The sequence below is a fragment of the Gnatocerus cornutus genome, chromosome 2 (genome assembly GCF_029298725.1).
Source record: "Gnatocerus cornutus isolate USDA-ARS CGAHR chromosome 2, icGnaCorn1.1, whole genome shotgun sequence".
Lineage (NCBI taxonomy): Eukaryota > Metazoa > Arthropoda > Insecta > Coleoptera > Tenebrionidae > Gnatocerus > Gnatocerus cornutus.
Genome location: NC_142234.1, coordinates 9,895,296 through 9,911,921, shown reverse-complemented (window position 1 = coordinate 9,911,921; position 16,626 = coordinate 9,895,296). Strand labels below are relative to the sequence as shown.

Genomic DNA, 16,626 nt, shown 5'->3' with positions numbered 1-16,626 from the left:
AGGGTCGCCATTGTTCGCTAATCCTCCGCTAATTCGGCGTCGTCGGCGCCGCGACGCTCCAACTTAAACTTTCCATTAAAAGCCAGATCGGTTACGTCTATTTGCATATGGACAAGTATCAATTACGTGTCTAATGGAATCTGCATACGACGTTGATGCCGGTTTGACGTACCTGCATTGGACTGTTTTGTTCTTTTTTTGCAACGACCCCTGAAACTATGGAATATGCAAAACAAATGTATTCTTTTTTGTTACTGCTGATGGGAACTTTTGTTACTGGGGGGGAAATAAATTAGTGCACCGGGCCCGTCACCGATTGTAATGAGTGGAAATGGGAGACATGAGAATGGCGTGTTTTTTTTTTCGGGCTTTTGGGAAGGATGGGTGATGTAGTCTAGTGGCAGTGTCGGTGGCGATGTGGTGGTAATTAGATTTATAGACGTCGATGTGGCTAGATTGATACGTTTTGTGGTGGTGTTATACAGACTTTTTGTGATAAAAGATAACTGCTTTATACAAAGAATGTTTTTTCTCAAACCTCAAAGTAAAGTAAAATTCGTTCCAAATTTCAATTAGTCGTAAAATATCCTTTTTGGCTGAACTGCTTAAAACCTTTAGCCATATCCCAACAGTTGCACTCACAGCTCCATTCATTCCACGCCACTCCATCAGTTCCCAAAGTAACAAAACGGTTAGTTAAATAAGCAAATGAGGCAGTGTTCGGTTTCCGGTTTGATCTAGGTCCCAAATCCTGATGAACGAGCTAGTAAAAGAAAGGGTGTGCTCCAGCATAAATTAGACAGCGCGTATGCAAATGTTGAAATGTCTTGCGCCACAGGATACGCACATATGCAGATCGTATTAATGCGCGCCCAAGGGTCCAAGAACAAAACCGGCGCGACAAAAAAGCACACAAAAAGCTTTGCTGGGTACCAGTTTCGTGGTACCACAACTCTACATCAGTTACGACGCGGACATCATCTGGTCATCTTCGGGAGTGCCAAAAAATTTCGAAAAATGTGTGTAAATAAAGTGGGGATAGTTTCGCGGAGGTAGGGACGCGGCGTTAAATTTCTTTGTTTTAATGGTGGAGTGGCGGAAGAAGCGGTTATTTATGTAATTAATATGACGGCGAAAAATGTTGCTATTTTTGTTGCAAGATACGGAGGCGTTACATACGTCATTTTGTTGTCATGGACTGCAATTAACTCTATGAACATATTTGTCATAAAGGCGTCATTAATTCTAACGGATAGATCTCGGGAAAGATACTATTTAAATGATACAAATACTAAAAAATATATTTTGTTTTAGATAAAACTTATTAACACAAAGAGTCTAACAAGTATTATAACATAGACATTAATCTTGATGGATCACATGGTGCTTACATTTAATTTGAATAATAAAAATATTATAACAAATAATATTAAGTTGAGTCTCATCTATCACTGTCCGAGTTTAGTAAGTGAAACGTTTTGTTGGCGATTACAACTTGATATTTTTAATTGGTTGTGTGGTTTTTCTACTATAAAATAATGTAGCTATGAATGTGGGTAATAATCAGATATGAATTTCAAAATGAAATAAATCACTGAAAAAACAAGATTTGATTTTTTTATTATAGATTTTGGAAGTTGAAACAAAAATTAAATTCGATTTCTAACAAATTTAAACAATTTCTTAATTTTAAAAAACTTTTGAAACCAAAAGAGAAAATTAAAAGATTAATTTATTCTGCAATTATCTGGTTCCTTCGAATGTCTTTGTATGAACTTTATCCTTTTCCACCGGTGCTTGCTTATTTTTTGATTTCGTTCATGGCCCACCTCCCTTGCACCGCACCTATTCTTTAGTAAAGCTTCGCTTTCTTTGTCCGTCCCCACGCCGCCACCGTCATACATGGCGATTTCCAGCATTGATAAATCACTAAACGCGATATTAAAGTTTGTCGAAGGGGAGATTCCATAACGAGCTTTGGAAAAATTCCGCCCCCGGCTTCCGTCGAAATTACAGAATCGTCTCTTTTGCTACCCTCTTGGTTCGACAAAGCGCCTCACCCGTCGTAATTTATTTAAATGAATTAACCGAAATATTTTGCTTTGGCGACATTAATTAAAGATAAATATCAGAAGGACCAGGTCCGGTTTATTTCCATAATTAATCACTCAGTGGCATCTCCCTCGTCCGTGAAATATTCATTCGCTTGAATTACTTTCATTACGAATTTACACACAACGTTTTACCTGTAAAACAGTTAAATAATGAAGGGAATGGAAATGAGAGACACTCTTAACGGCCATTTCGACTTGATGTGATGTGACGACGGCGTCGCGACGGAGCGCATGCGCTAGCACACCCTCGAATTGTAAGGGTGGAAGCCGCCCCATGCGTGACCCCTAGCTGAGGGCGCGAAAATGGCGACCCACAAATGACAAAGGACACACCAAAGTAGAATAAGGTAAATATGACGAAAGCTTCGAGCTATGTACATTGTGAGGACATAAGTAATTAACAATTTTATTTGTTGGACAACTTCAAATTAAATATTAAAATTAATTTTGAGGCAGATTTACTAATGTTATAAAAGCAGTTTTCTTTTCTAATTAAATAACATATTTTTATTGTAAATAATTTTATGAAAATGTGTCAGCATGAAGTGCAAATTTTTGAATTTTTGTTGACGATATAAGAATGTGCAGTAAAACCAAATAAATCAAAGCAAATAAATGGCTCGAGCTGTTGGGTCAAGCAATGAGGCGCAGAGGTCTTAAGAACATGCTATAAAGGTTCCGTTGTTGCGGTTAGCTGCATTTTAATTAAAGTTTCATATTCGTGATGGACTTTAAAAGAAATGAAGGAGTCGTCACCGCTGAATAATGAAAGAATTGATTTTCGGCCCTCTTATTTTCACTCCTCCGTTATGCATAAACAAAATTCTTATCGCTTTTTTTAACTGTCACAAATGTACCATTCGCGTGTGGTTAAACTTTTCGTTTTTTTTTTTAATTTCTCTATTAATTCTTTTCTCAACTATTGCCTTTAATTACATTGCGGCGTCTCCCTATTATCCCTCTAATCGTCAGTGGCGTGCGTCTCAAGGAACCATCAATCCTGATTATCTCGTCAGCGAGTCTCCACAGCCGCAACATCCGAAAGGCAGCCCCCGTTTAAAATGCGACTATTTTTCATGCTGTCACTAGCATAATGCATCACGTTTAAGTTTAGCCGTTGGTGCTTTTGAAACCTTATTCCGGCCGACTTCATCAACACGTCAAAACAGGAGGAAAAGATGAAAAACGGAGAATGATATAGTAATTCGGGCTTCTTGTCTTCTTTAATCAAGACGAAAACATGCGGGGAAACCGCACGGAGGCGGCAGCGAAGACGGCGAAAGTCAGGACTAAAGCGAACACACACAAATTTAAAATCCACAAATACGTCGGAGGGAGATAAGGGCCCTCAGGACCGGATGCAATATTGTGATATTACGCCAAATACCTTTTCGCTAGCGAGCGGAAAATAAATAAATAATTAAAAAAAGGTTTCGAATATCAAATCAGAGCAGGAAAATATCTAATATCAGGGTCGTTATAATGGAGGAGGAATCGACAAGCAAGAAGGATTTAATTGTTTTTTTTCTTAAAAGGAGTTTCCAAGACAATAAAATGTTGCCATATCACCAGAGTGTCAAGTTTCCAATATTAAAACTGGAAGATTTTACAAAATGTAAATAATTTTTTACTCCGGTTTTCTAATCTTTAATATATTGCCGCTATAAAATGCTTTAATTCCGTGTTATAAATCCTCACTTTAATCAAAAATAATTCACATTTCGACCATTCCCCGATGCACTTTATCATTTTCGAGCATTTTTTTCTGTAAACTACCTTGAATTCAAGCTTTCATGCCCATTAATTCCGAAACAATTTGAATAGCGGCCGATTATTTTAATTTATAACCGCCACGTTTTAGTTTCTCGACTTCTCGATTAGCATATTTCTAACATCCCTAAATCAAATCGGACGCGGTTTTTACGGCATTTTCGTCAAATTCCCCTCATAACGTAGCGTTAAGTTATCGCGACCATTTGAATAATCTTCCACTAAAGCCGCTTTTATCGTCCGTTGATTAATAATTTTTTTATTCCTATCTTGATAACATCTCACGCTTTGAATAAAGGCAGCCACAATTAAGAAACATTCCGATTTAAGACGCACAAAATGCACTCTATAATGAGACAGCCCTTGGGTAAAATATGTTTGGGCCATTATAATAACATTTTGCGAGTTATCCGAGCTGCGGAACAGGAGTTTTCGGTTATTAATCCTGTGCCGCGAGCTGTTTTATTAATGAGCGCGACTTATCGGATTTTTGAGGAATCGATGGAATTGTTGCAGGAGCTTCAATAGGACACGTCAGCGCACTCCTGCTGATATTTAATTATAAGAGGGAGTCGGGTTTCTTGGAGACAACAGGTTCTAAGTATACCCTTAAACCGTCCATTTTCTTTAATAAAAAAATAGTATTCTTATAAAGTAATGTAATGAAGCAGATATAAATAAAATGTTTTAACGAACATAACTGCACCCCCAAGTATCTAAATTTATAACTAAAAAACGAAATCCGTACCGCTTTTAATAAAAGTGTCAGGTCGCATGTAATATCCGGCGACCACATTGTTGTAGAAATGGCGGCGTTATTTTTATATTTTGACTCCCCTGTTTTTGTTCGTCTGATCCCTAATTCGTTTTGCAGGCGGCCGAGACGGGGAGGGGTAACGGCAGGGGGCCTCCCACCCACTTATTGCTATTCCATCTATGACTGCAGGCGTCTTACATCGGGGGCTGATCGATAACTCTCCCTATTCCAAACGAGATTTCAACCTAAGCCCCATTCCTGATATTCAGCCGGGACTGGCAGGAACGCACCGAAATATCATTTCGGTAATCAGATTGAAGCTGCCGCTTCGCGCCTGATGGAGGATTTCGGGGGCAGGGAGGCGGCAAGATTCCACCAGGAATTTTATTTCGGAGGGAACTGAAAAGCCACCAAAACTAACAATAAAGAGAGACCAAAAATAAATTGGAAATTTGTGTTTTACTAGAATAAAATATTTTTCAATTAGGTATCCGCAATGCATTTTTTTAAAATCGTTAAACTGATATTTATAATGACATAAAAAGAGTGAGCTTAATACGCCATTATTATTTGGTTTAATTTTGACAAAATTAAATTTCAGTGGTTTCAATGTGATCATTGATGCATTCACGACAAGTAAATTTTTAAATTACGAACCACATGTTATGAAATGATATTTCATTTTAAATGTGTCACCGCATAAATTCTTTTCCCATCCACAAACACCGCAATTCCAACTAAGGTCAAAGAAATGCCGCATCAAAACACTGACATTTGCAGTAACCTTCTTCTATCTCTCCATCATCGCCACATGTCTGCTGACATTTTTCTTTCCTGATGCGTCAGCAAAGACAAAAAACCGCTTTCAAATTTCCATCTACTCGATGTGAACCCCTCGAATCGCCTCGGAAATTCGCGTTTAATCAAGACGGTCGCTTATAATCCGTCGTGATTAGCCGTTAATGTTTTGATGTAATTCCGACGTAATCTCCCGGTGTCGGGGTTTCGCCCCTTTTCCGTCTCCGACACTCTTCTTTGCACAGAAAGGAAAATAATGAAAAGAAAATACAAGAGTTAACAAGACAATTAGGTGATTTCGAGGCAATGACAAGGAAAAAGTTCAATTGCCATGAATGCAAGAATGGGTGCTTATTGACGTCGGTAATAAAAGAGGTAGAAGTGCTAATTAGTGTGTTGCATGCGGTGGAGAAGAAAGACGAAAATTATTGACTTGGAGCAATCAATTGGGGAAGTAGGGCTGTTATTAGTGTTAAACAGTTCAAAAGGTACTACCGTAGCAGCACTTGCTAGTATGAATTTTTTAGAACTTTGGGCCATGCCAATTGGAGTGCATGTGTTTCGCGACGAAAATTAATTACACCATTAGGCTCGTTTCAGCGTCCACCCCGCATATTTTTCTCCATAATACGAAAGCACCATTCCGTAAATTTGTAAAGCACGCCAATTATGACAAGCGTTTCTTAGAAAATTGAATATACCTACGCTGATAAGTAATTTTATGATAAATTGGAATCGCGAAGTTGTTAAAGAGACCAGTCGCTCCGTTCATTGTCACATTTAAATCACCCTTTTCATCGTCATCCTTCCATCTGGTCCACACGAAAATATATCAGAACATAATGATTGTTAAAAACGTCGACATGCATAACAAGTCGCTTTGCAAATTCTCGTTTTTTATCCGCCCTCGTTAAGAAATTTCAAATCGTCGTACATAAAGGTGTTTAATTACCGATGCTGTAATTTCTGAATCTAACAGTCAATTCTTTGTAATTAAGAAAGTCGGACTAATCGGATTATCTTAAACCCTCCCGGATCATTTATTTCCAGATTCTTCCAATTTAATTATCCCTGATTTAATTTCAAACAAGGAAATCTCGCCGCCAAAAAATGATCAACGATCTCATTATGAATTGAATGCGACTTTCCCCTTCGCGGTTAATTTAATGTTAATGATAATGGAGACTTTATCGCGGGTTATTAATTACAGTTACATTTCAAATCGTAACAGAAAAATCGGGATGAATAAATGCAATGTCGATATGTCGACACAAATGAACGCGATTAGAAAGATAAATATACAAATATGGTAATCACAAATGCGGAGACTAAGTAATGATTATGTTTCCCAGGAAAGGTGGGAGCGATACTTGAGACGTTGGGAGCATTAGAGAACGATTTTGTCCATGATTATTCATTGCGGAAGCTGAAAGATATTTATGGGACACAGTAAACCAAAAAGTACAAGGAAGACAACACAATTTTTTTATCTAACACAGTGAAAACGCCAAAACAAAAAAATTATTTCAAGGTCTAGCTCGCTCACAGGTTTTTTAATAGAAAACAATTTTTGTAATTTTAAACCAAAAGTGTGAATTTTTAAGTCTTCTCTATTTTCGGTAAAATTAAAACTAGAACTAGAATTCGAATCTAATAAGATCTTTGCAAAAACTAATGTTTTACTGGGGTTGACTAGGTTTCATTTGAGCTAATTTACATCAAGGCAAAACCTTTTATTTTTAATTTTTTGCTTAAATTTAGCAACGCAAATGACAAGGGCACAGGGCCAAATTTTTTTTATAATTTATAAGAAATATAAAATTCTGGTTTTCTTTCACTAGCCCCATACCGACCTGTTATAAATAATTTTGTAAAATTTATATGAATAAAAGATTGGTCAACTTTAGATAGAATCAGTTCTTTGACATGTAACTTTTTGGCTATAGCTTAATTATAGCACGCTAATGAAGTCTTTACTTAAATTAAGTCGTCTCAAACTAATTTTGCAACTTCCCCTCCCATTGGTATTGCATCTACCTTTCCCCAATTATTTTTATCTGAGCCGTCATCGCTAATTAATCCGCGCATCGTCTAGTGAGCCCCGAGCCTAAGGGGTTGTCGTTCGAAAATTAACCGAACAACGTTAACGTGTGTTTTACACGGGGTTTAAATTGTTTGAATTTATCAGTCGCCTCGATCTGTACCTGTCAAAACAACGCTTGTAAATTGCTAATTAATTTCCCCAAATTAGTAACGAAAATTACATCATTTTGGCGCTTAATAAGAGCCATCGTGTAATTTGTAAACCGTTTATCTCGCGCCACCTGGTGTCGCTTTGAAAAAAAAAACACCCAACGGACATTTTTTCACTTTCAATTGCGTGACGATACTATTGTTATTAAATTATTAAATTAGAACCGAAATAATACGAAATATCAATAACAATAAAGATGCGTGACTGGATTCGTCGAAGTATTACTCTATAATTTAGACTTATTAGATATGTCATCCATTTTTGGTTATATCTTATTTTATATTTCATGACGCACGCCACGCATTTATCAGAATCCTTGTCCCCCTTTCTCCCCCCTTGAACTTCAATTATTCACACAACACATGTCGTTGTTCAGGGGTGCGGGGGCGGCGACTCTTCCTTAAAACAAATCCATCAAGAGGGCTAGGTAAAGTGGAGGATAATGGTGGACGCGGTGAATATTTCATGGCTCAGGCTCCCCCGGGGAGCTCATTAGAGGGGGCGCTGCTGGCGCTGTCACGGACTGCTGCGATTCCCACGTCATGCTGTTCTCGTGATTGGCTCATATCGGGATTGTGATGGCGCTCTAATGTTTCATAACTTAATGATTTCTTGCAGTGTACACAAACAGATGCGTCGGGACGCGAAACTGTGTGAACGGTGCTTAATGCAGCAGAAACGGAAGTGACAACGGACGCACGCAAACGGGGACGGGATGGTTGTGGCGTTGGCGTGTTTAGCGGTTCTCGCGATTATTGCAGTTTTACAGTACCTATTTCATGAAATGAAAGAAAACGGAGCACGAACCGGAAATTGAAGGATCTTTCAGGGGATTAAAATGTTTTTAGGTGATTGCTTGAAATGCATTTTAAAAGAGTAAGGACGAAATGGTACGCCGCAAATCACTAAAAAGAAAGTTCTTTCAGGAGAATAATTAAGATGATAGTTTATAAAAAATTACTGGTGAAATAAAAATATTCAATGTTAATAATAATCAAACCTACCTAACGTAATAACGCTTGTGAAAGAATCATTATAAGGTACAAGATACAAGTTGAATACCTACAGAAGTATTTTAAGAAATAATTTAATGTTGTCGTGATCTACTTTTATATGTACCTATCTAAACAATTTTTAAAGGTTTTTTTTAATTGCCAGAGCGCACTAATAATAATTAGATATTTTTAATCATTATTATTTATCACATTGCTAGATATTTGTTACAGTACTAGAACACACAATATTTTAATTTTAATTTTAATTTCAGTAACGTTTAACAACTACAAACATTGAAAATCACTGGGTGTCATAAAAAAACTAAGAGCTCTTCTCATTGCGTCAATTCCTTCAAATCTAATAGTAAGATACCCAATGACAAAAAGAGTGTTACAAGAATCCAAAATCTCGTACTGATACGTATCCACATCTTTTTCCCACTTAAAAATTTCCCGCAAGCACACTTCAGCATAACCCACATATTCACATATTTGAAACGGATTATCAAAATTCTCCAGAGGCTCACTTATGACAAAGAACTTCACCACTTCGTTACTTTGAACAAGCTGCGTCAAAGCCTTACATTTCTGGTAGTTGGTTTCAATATCAAAATTAAAAGTTCTGGTCCACTGGAAGCAAGTTGGGTTCTTGTAAGTACCTTTACGCAAAGACCAAGGAGCTTCAATTTCAAGCCCATCTTCACCCAAGAAACTGTATTCTATGTACACCTGCTGGACTGATTCTTGTACCATAGGTCGGCTGCCATCCATGAAGAAGAGTTTGACTACTGTTATGTCCAACTTTGTTTCATCTGATTGTGACAAACCGTCCCCTCTACATCTTTCAACTGTCTTTGCTATTTCTTGTGATTCTACTTTCCGGTTTATCACACATTCGCATAATTTCTTCATCTGGTCAGCGTTACAAGAAAATTTGTAAAAGATTTCCATGCCTGCCACATATTCACTCATGTCAATGGCAGCATTACTGAAAAAAACAGTTTTTTTCTTCTTGTTATTGGCAGCTTCTAAAATATCTCCCATCTCCATCTCTGCTCTACTAAGAGTGATGTCCATGTCGTTACCACTGGCACACAGATCGAACACCACAGGCGATTCCGTTACCATTTTCACAAACTCTTGATCGATTTCTAAACAGTACTCAGCAGTGTAATTAAGCTTGAGTTTTGAACTTTCGTAGACATTTTTCGGAAGTTGGATGTGTTCTTTAAACCTGTAGAAGTTCCAGCTGACTTGGAGAAACTTTGGTTCTTTAACAGTCTTGTAGATGTGGTTCTTACACTTTTGAGTCAATCTTAGGTACTTGAGGTGGAACGTTAAGTAAGCTGGGACCACAATTTGCTCACTAATCAAACTTGAAGGGACGTTGAAAATAGAAGCCGTAGAATTACCATGAAATCTTTTCGGGGTCATGACTAAATCAGAAACAGGCTATATAACTGGAATTTAGAAAATTTGGACACATGTCAAAGTGACAGTGTCACATTCCTTTTGTCATTTCTTCTAATCTAATGTACGACCATTTTTCTTGCGCCCACCGTGCGTAAATCCCGCGATACCATCACCCATCATAATTATTAAGACCATGAATTTTATCTCGTTCCGACGCCCATAAGTTCTTAATTACACGAAAATAATAAATGAGTCCGGTCTTTCACCCAATTCCGTGGTTCCCTTCCATTTTCTCCTTATCAAACCAACAAGAAAAAACCACCCACACGAAACTATCCGATGTCGTGGCCGACTTTGTCCAAATGAACATGTTTATTAAAACTTTATTTCGTCGAGAAAATAATTAAGCGCCATTATGGATTCAAATGCATGTGAATTAGGCCGAGCCATAATAAATCACCATACAACGTTCAGGTGGCAGAAAATTTATCAAGATCGGGGAATTAATATATAACCGACATGCAATTATAATTATTTAAAACGATTAACGATATAAACGGGCAATTAGTCTATTTTAAAATACGCACTAGTGTTATAAATCTTGTATCTTAACGGCGGGTGTCCACTGAGCTACTGATTCGTATTTTATTGGAATTCGTGGTGTTTGTACTTATAATATGCAGATTCGAGATAAGAACGGGAAAATATATCATTTGCGGTCTGACGTTCGCTGTGTTTCCGATTTATCGCGGATCAACGAAAGGAAAAAGTTTAATTTATTGCTTTAATTAATTTTTTATAAGCAAAACGGTTGCCGGAGTTCAGGGAAGTTCGACACGTTTCAGGATCAGTAGATTTTGCCGATTTCGTACAAATTTCATCATTACACATGCTATAAACATGAAACTATCATTAAACATGTATCATATCTTGAGATCTAAAAAGCAGTAATAAATACACATGTGCTCAGTTTTGTTGGGCTAATTCCGTTATGTTTTACGATTCCAAATTAAAATTTAGAGTTGTTCAACGATTCTTAATTAAATTAAATATGTGTGTTTATTTGATCTTTTACGAGCTTAAAGTATGATTTTATCATTTTACTACCGATGACTTAATTAGTTGGTTTTTCTACCAGATGTTATGTGAAAAAATAGCCAAAACGAAAGAATTTTAGGAAAAATATTAAATTATTTTTGGACAGTTCTCTTAATTTGAAGAGAGAATTTTTGGAGACTTTTTTCTTCTCAAAAATAATGAGAACAATACGATCGTGAAAGTGAAATAGAAGCTACAGGGTGTTCCAAAATTGTCACAAAATATGACAAAGAATGATAATAATTTACAATTTACAAAGAAATTGGAATTTGTCAGAGTTAATTTGGCAAGATTGTAACAATTCTTACATTCACAAAATCTTAAATGGATCAGTTGAATGTTACCAACATTAAAGCGGTATAACTTTTTAAAGGAGACAAAAATTTTCATTTTTAAGAAAAACTAATGTTCATAATAAGTTTAAGCAAGATTGCTAAGTTTTAAATGTTGAAACACTCTGTATAATCTCTTACCAGTTAATTTAAGACTGCTTGGGATTTTCATTACAAGACTATTTATATTATTCTCAGAATTTTAACAACCATAAGTCATAAAATCTGAGTATCTTCTGACACTTTTTTATGCTATTTTCACTCATTTTAATTCAGATCATTAAATACACTTGTGATCGCTTTTCTTCTCTCACTTAACTTACCCGTTTTACGACCACTAATTAAAATCCAAACTTTCCTTAATTAAATTAGACACCAGCGTTTCTTTGATGCCTTTACGATCAGTCCATAATTTTGGTCGAGTTGAAATAAACATCTTACTCTTACTACATTTCTCTCATTCTTTTCCGACATTTATGGTCAGTTTAGGGCTCTCTACGTAGCGTAAAATCCCTTGTGTTGATTGGTCAAGCAACTAACGAAACCATCAAGCGTTACAGGCCTAAATCTGCCGAAAACGTATTGTCTACACGCTAATTACAAAATTACAAGCGACTAATTACGACAATATTAATAATTCATCTACGATAAATATTAATGAGCTTGTGTTAACCAGAGTAATTTGCTCGAATGACAGTTCGTGTCGGATGTTTTTTCGCTCTCTAATGTGAAAATAATCTCGTGAAAGGAGAATGAGATAGGTTTTTATTAGATTACAATGCGGAGATTAGATCGCATTTTTTGACACCTTGATACCTGCAAGGGTCTGCTTGCACCTGTTGACTTAATGCATTAAAACCTGCCAGTTTACACAACGCGATCAGAATCGATATCCTTTTATTTGTATTTAATAACCACCTTGCCCGTAATTACTAGGCGTAATTAAAAATTACTGTTTTGTGATGATTTATAATTGCAGCAAGAACCCACAAGATAATATCAACTTGTTAGAAATTTAAGACTAGACTGAAACTTTACGACTTTGATAGAATTACTTCTAGTTTCTTTTGAAAATATATTCAAATTAAATCGAAAGGCGGGGAGAAATCGGGATAATTTCGTGTGTGTGCTGTTTTTAATTGAATTTTAAGTGAGATTTATGTTTTCAGGTAAAACAATCTCACGAGCGACTTAATTGCCGTACACATCCGATGTTGGTCCAAATGTTGCGACTAATTACGCCTCTTGGGATTTCACGAGGGCTTTTACAGCACCGGAGGAATAAGAAGTGGGAGAGTGAATTTGTAGAACGAACTGGAGAGTTTGGTTAAATTTAAATTACTTTGGAAAAAAACCGTTCCAACAAATAATGAGAGTTTTTGTTGCGAACGTGTGCTTGATAAGTTGTAATCAATTGTTGTTTATTGATTATTGTGTTTGATGGAATAAAAAAAATACAAAAAAGTTTTGCTTTAATTGGAACAAACCTCTGCCTACTATTTTTCATTATTGCATAAGACGTGTAATAAATCTCCGATAAAATCAAAGTATTCTACAACTACCCAAAATCGTCTTTATTTTCAAAGATATAAATTTGAAAATTGGCATATCTACGTTTATTTTTAATTGATCAAGATCTAGAGTCAATTTTTTTATCACCAATAGTTTGACGTCGCAACGCGCCTAAAATCTTATAATTTTTAACATTTTTCGAATTTTTGTGTAAACACTTCCTACCTACTAATTAAAATTTTCGTACATTTGATATTCAATCAGAAAGAAAAAAATTAGTATCACGAAGTCGTAAAAAATAAAACTCGGTGTAATGCAAAACGTGGTTCATCATGAGTGTTAATTATAATATTTTTGAATAAAAAGACAGATATTCTGCACAGGTTAAGTTTCAGAATGAAAACCTGCATTTTAGTTTTCTTTCTTGCAGCGACTCTTGGTATGTAACTGTTCTAATTTTTTATATTTGCACTCACTGAATTTAATTAAATGTTCAGCTTCAACTTATAAATTCAACAACAAAATTATAAATGGACAAGAAATCGATATTGTCCAAGCTCCTTTCCAAGTTTCACTCTATGTAAACGATATGTTCCGATGTGGTGGTTCCATCTTAAATCATAAATTTGTCATCACTGCTGCTCACTGTGTCTTGGAGTAAACCTTCCAATTACGCATCCACAGTACAAAATCTTTTTTTTTAGAGCACTTCCATCTCAAATGACGGTTAGAGCAGGATCGTATCTTCTGTACGAAGGTGGCCAAGTGGTTAAAGTCAAAACGAAAATACGAACATCCTCAATTTACAAACTATTTAGTTAACGATGTAGCAATTCTTTTGCTTCAACGTTTAAAATTAGGTAACGAATATAATGCATTACCAGTGACCCTTCCGTCTTCAGGTCAAACGTGGCCACCTTCCACTAGGGTGACAGTAACTGGTTGGGGTCAAACAAAATATAGTGAATATGTTCGCCACTTGAGGAGTGCTGATGTTTTTCTTATAAGCAACAGAGAATGCGAGTTGGATATTATTTATTTAGTTACAGAAGAAATGATATGTACTTCCAATATAAAGGCGAATGCTGGTCCTTCTTTCGGAGGTTCTGGGGGTCCTTTAGTAATAAAGAACAACAATACTCTAATTGGAATTGTTTCCTTTGGCATAAAATTTTCTAAATTATCTACGAAAGTTTATACAAAAGTGGCACATCCTGGTGTACGGTTATTTATTAAAGAAAAAACTGGACTCTAAATAATATAAAAAATATTTATTAAGTTACGTAATTAGACCAATAAATATTGATTTAATTGAAAAGTGACACATCGTGGAGTAATAAATTCTGTAATGTATCAAATCTTGTGTATTGACTCTCTGTTGTAAGAAAAGTTTTTTTTTTATTTTGGAGCACATTTTTTAAACCTAACAACATTATTATTATTATCTATAGCTATCTCTGATTAAAAGAATTAATTAAGGCACTTTGGGGACTTTATTAGAGAAAAAAAATTTAATATAAGAAATAGACTCTTTAAAATTCTTGGATATTTCTCGTAGATCTTTTTTCAAAACAGAATATGGTACATACAACTAACTGAAAAAGTCTAAACATTCCAAGAACAAACGTAAAGAAATTCTGAATTTACAGAAAATTAATACACAGTGTTTGACGATTGTCTGATTTTTTGAAAGAATTTTTTCGAGTTTTGTTGGGGAAAAGTTCTTTAAAAGAATTTTTGGAAATTATATTAAGCTTTATCAGAAAGCCTTCTAAAATTTTTTAAACAATATTCTCTGGAGATTAGAAACCTTATCTATTGCTTGGAGATCTTTTTTGGTTACACTTTTTTGAAGAATTCGATAAAGAGACTGTAAAAAATATTTAGAGATTCTTTGTCAATTTTTTATTACTTCCTCGTTACCTAATTCTTTGAAAATTCATTAAAAGTTTTGTAAGGATTCTCTAGATATTCTATAAATTTTTAGCAATTATGTATTTAAAAGTCTCTTTTTAAGTGTCTTTAGCGATTTTTGAAGATTTCTTCGGAAATATTTTTGGAAATTTTTTGAAAATGGGGGAGACAGTCAATACAATATCCATTTACGCAGTAATACAAATTGCCAATCGATAAAAAAATTATAAGATTATTTTTCTGTAAGGTTGTTTCATTATTAATTTGGTCTATAATAACATGATAAAATTTACAACCAGCGTGTTCCACGTCCTATTCAAATCATACTAAGTACTGTCACGCGGTCGTAAAAATTTTAAACTGACGTTATGTCAGAGCATGCTTCACGACCTGAGCACTAACCCTGAAATTTTAGTATAAAACTACAGAACTTCTGCAGATTAAGCAGTCCAAGATGAAGTCTCACATTTCAATTTTCTTGGTTATAGTAACTATTACAGGTATGTTTGCTTTTTTTTGTGTACTTACCTACTTACCTACTTAATTTAATTTAATTGTAGCTGCCTTTACTAATTTTTTGGACAACCGAATCATGAATGGACACGAAGTCGCTATTTTTCAAGCTCCTTACCAAGTTTCGATTCATATTTACAAAAAATTTCAGTGCGGTGGTTCCATCTTAAGTCATAATTTTATCATCACTGCTGCTCAATGCACCTGCACGTAAACCTAACAATCTCACACGAATTGTTCAAAATCTTTTACTTTTAGTCATCCTATAAATAAAACAACAGTTAGAGCTGGATCGTCTTTTAGGAGCAAAGGTGGCCAAGTGGTCCAAGTCAAACGAAAATTCGAGCATCCAAATTATAATTCAAATGGTTCTCATTTCGATGTAGCAATTCTTTTGGTTCAATCTCTGAAATTATCTAAAAGACATAACGCATTACCAGTGTCACTTCCTTTGTCAGGTCGTACGTGGCCAGCTTCAACTGTGGTCACAGTATCTGGCTGGGGTAATTCGGAGTCTAGTGAAAATGTTGTCTACTTGAGGAGAGCTAAAACCCTACTAATAGATAGTGATCAATGTAAGTCGTTGCTAAAAGAAAATAACGACGTCACTGAAGAAATGATGTGCACTTTTGATAAAAAGAAGCGTGCAATCAGTTGTTTAGGAGATGGCGGAGGACCTCTGGTATTGCAAAATAGTTACACTCTTGTTGGTCTCGTCGCTTGGGGTATTGGAGATTGTAATAATGAGTTCCCAGAAATTTATACAAGAGTGGCCCATCCAGAAATACGTGATTTTATAACAGAAAGAACTGGACTCTAAACATTTTTATATTTAATGTAAAATGTTTAATAAATAGAAGCACACTGATTAGATTGTAAATCACTTGAAGTGAATATTTCCCAAAAATAAGATTTTCTACCAGGTTAGTAGAAAATGTATAATACGCAATTTGTATCATAAAACATAAATTTTAATGGTAAACCACAAGAAATAAAAATTGCTATAAAATCGTCATAAAAACTAGAAAACCGATTTTATAACAAAAGTAAACGTTAATTCTGGAATTTTTTAATATAAACACAGGCTGCGGTAGATTCAGCAGTCCCAAATGAAGAACTACATTTCTTGCTTAGTCGTAACTATTGGTATGTTTTA

At 35.4% G+C, this 16,626-nt stretch overlaps 2 protein-coding genes and 1 long non-coding RNA gene across 3 annotated transcripts; all 3 read left to right on the top strand.

The window, feature by feature from the left end:
* Positions 1–1,065: 1,065 nt before the first annotated feature.
* LOC148178822 (uncharacterized) lies at positions 1,066–12,984 on the top strand. The gene is made up of 4 exons (XR_015769608.1): positions 1,066–1,116; positions 2,258–2,461; positions 4,759–4,946; positions 12,701–12,984. It is a non-coding gene; the product is annotated as an uncharacterized LOC148178822 (long non-coding RNA).
* A 455-nt stretch (positions 12,985–13,439) lies between these two features.
* On the top strand, positions 13,440–14,298 carry LOC148178821 (trypsin-1-like). The gene is made up of 4 exons (XM_088029472.1): positions 13,440–13,482; positions 13,541–13,700; positions 13,748–13,860; positions 13,904–14,298. The coding sequence occupies exons 1-4, from the start codon at positions 13,440–13,442 to the stop codon at positions 14,296–14,298; spliced, it is 711 nt and encodes a 236-aa protein (XP_087885598.1).
* Positions 14,299–15,549: 1,251 nt separating this feature from the next.
* Positions 15,550–16,290, top strand: LOC148178820 (trypsin-1-like). Its single transcript, XM_088029471.1, has 2 exons — positions 15,550–15,680; positions 15,729–16,290. The coding sequence occupies exons 1-2, from the start codon at positions 15,550–15,552 to the stop codon at positions 16,288–16,290; spliced, it is 693 nt and encodes a 230-aa protein (XP_087885597.1).
* The last annotated feature ends 336 nt before the right edge of the window (positions 16,291–16,626 follow it).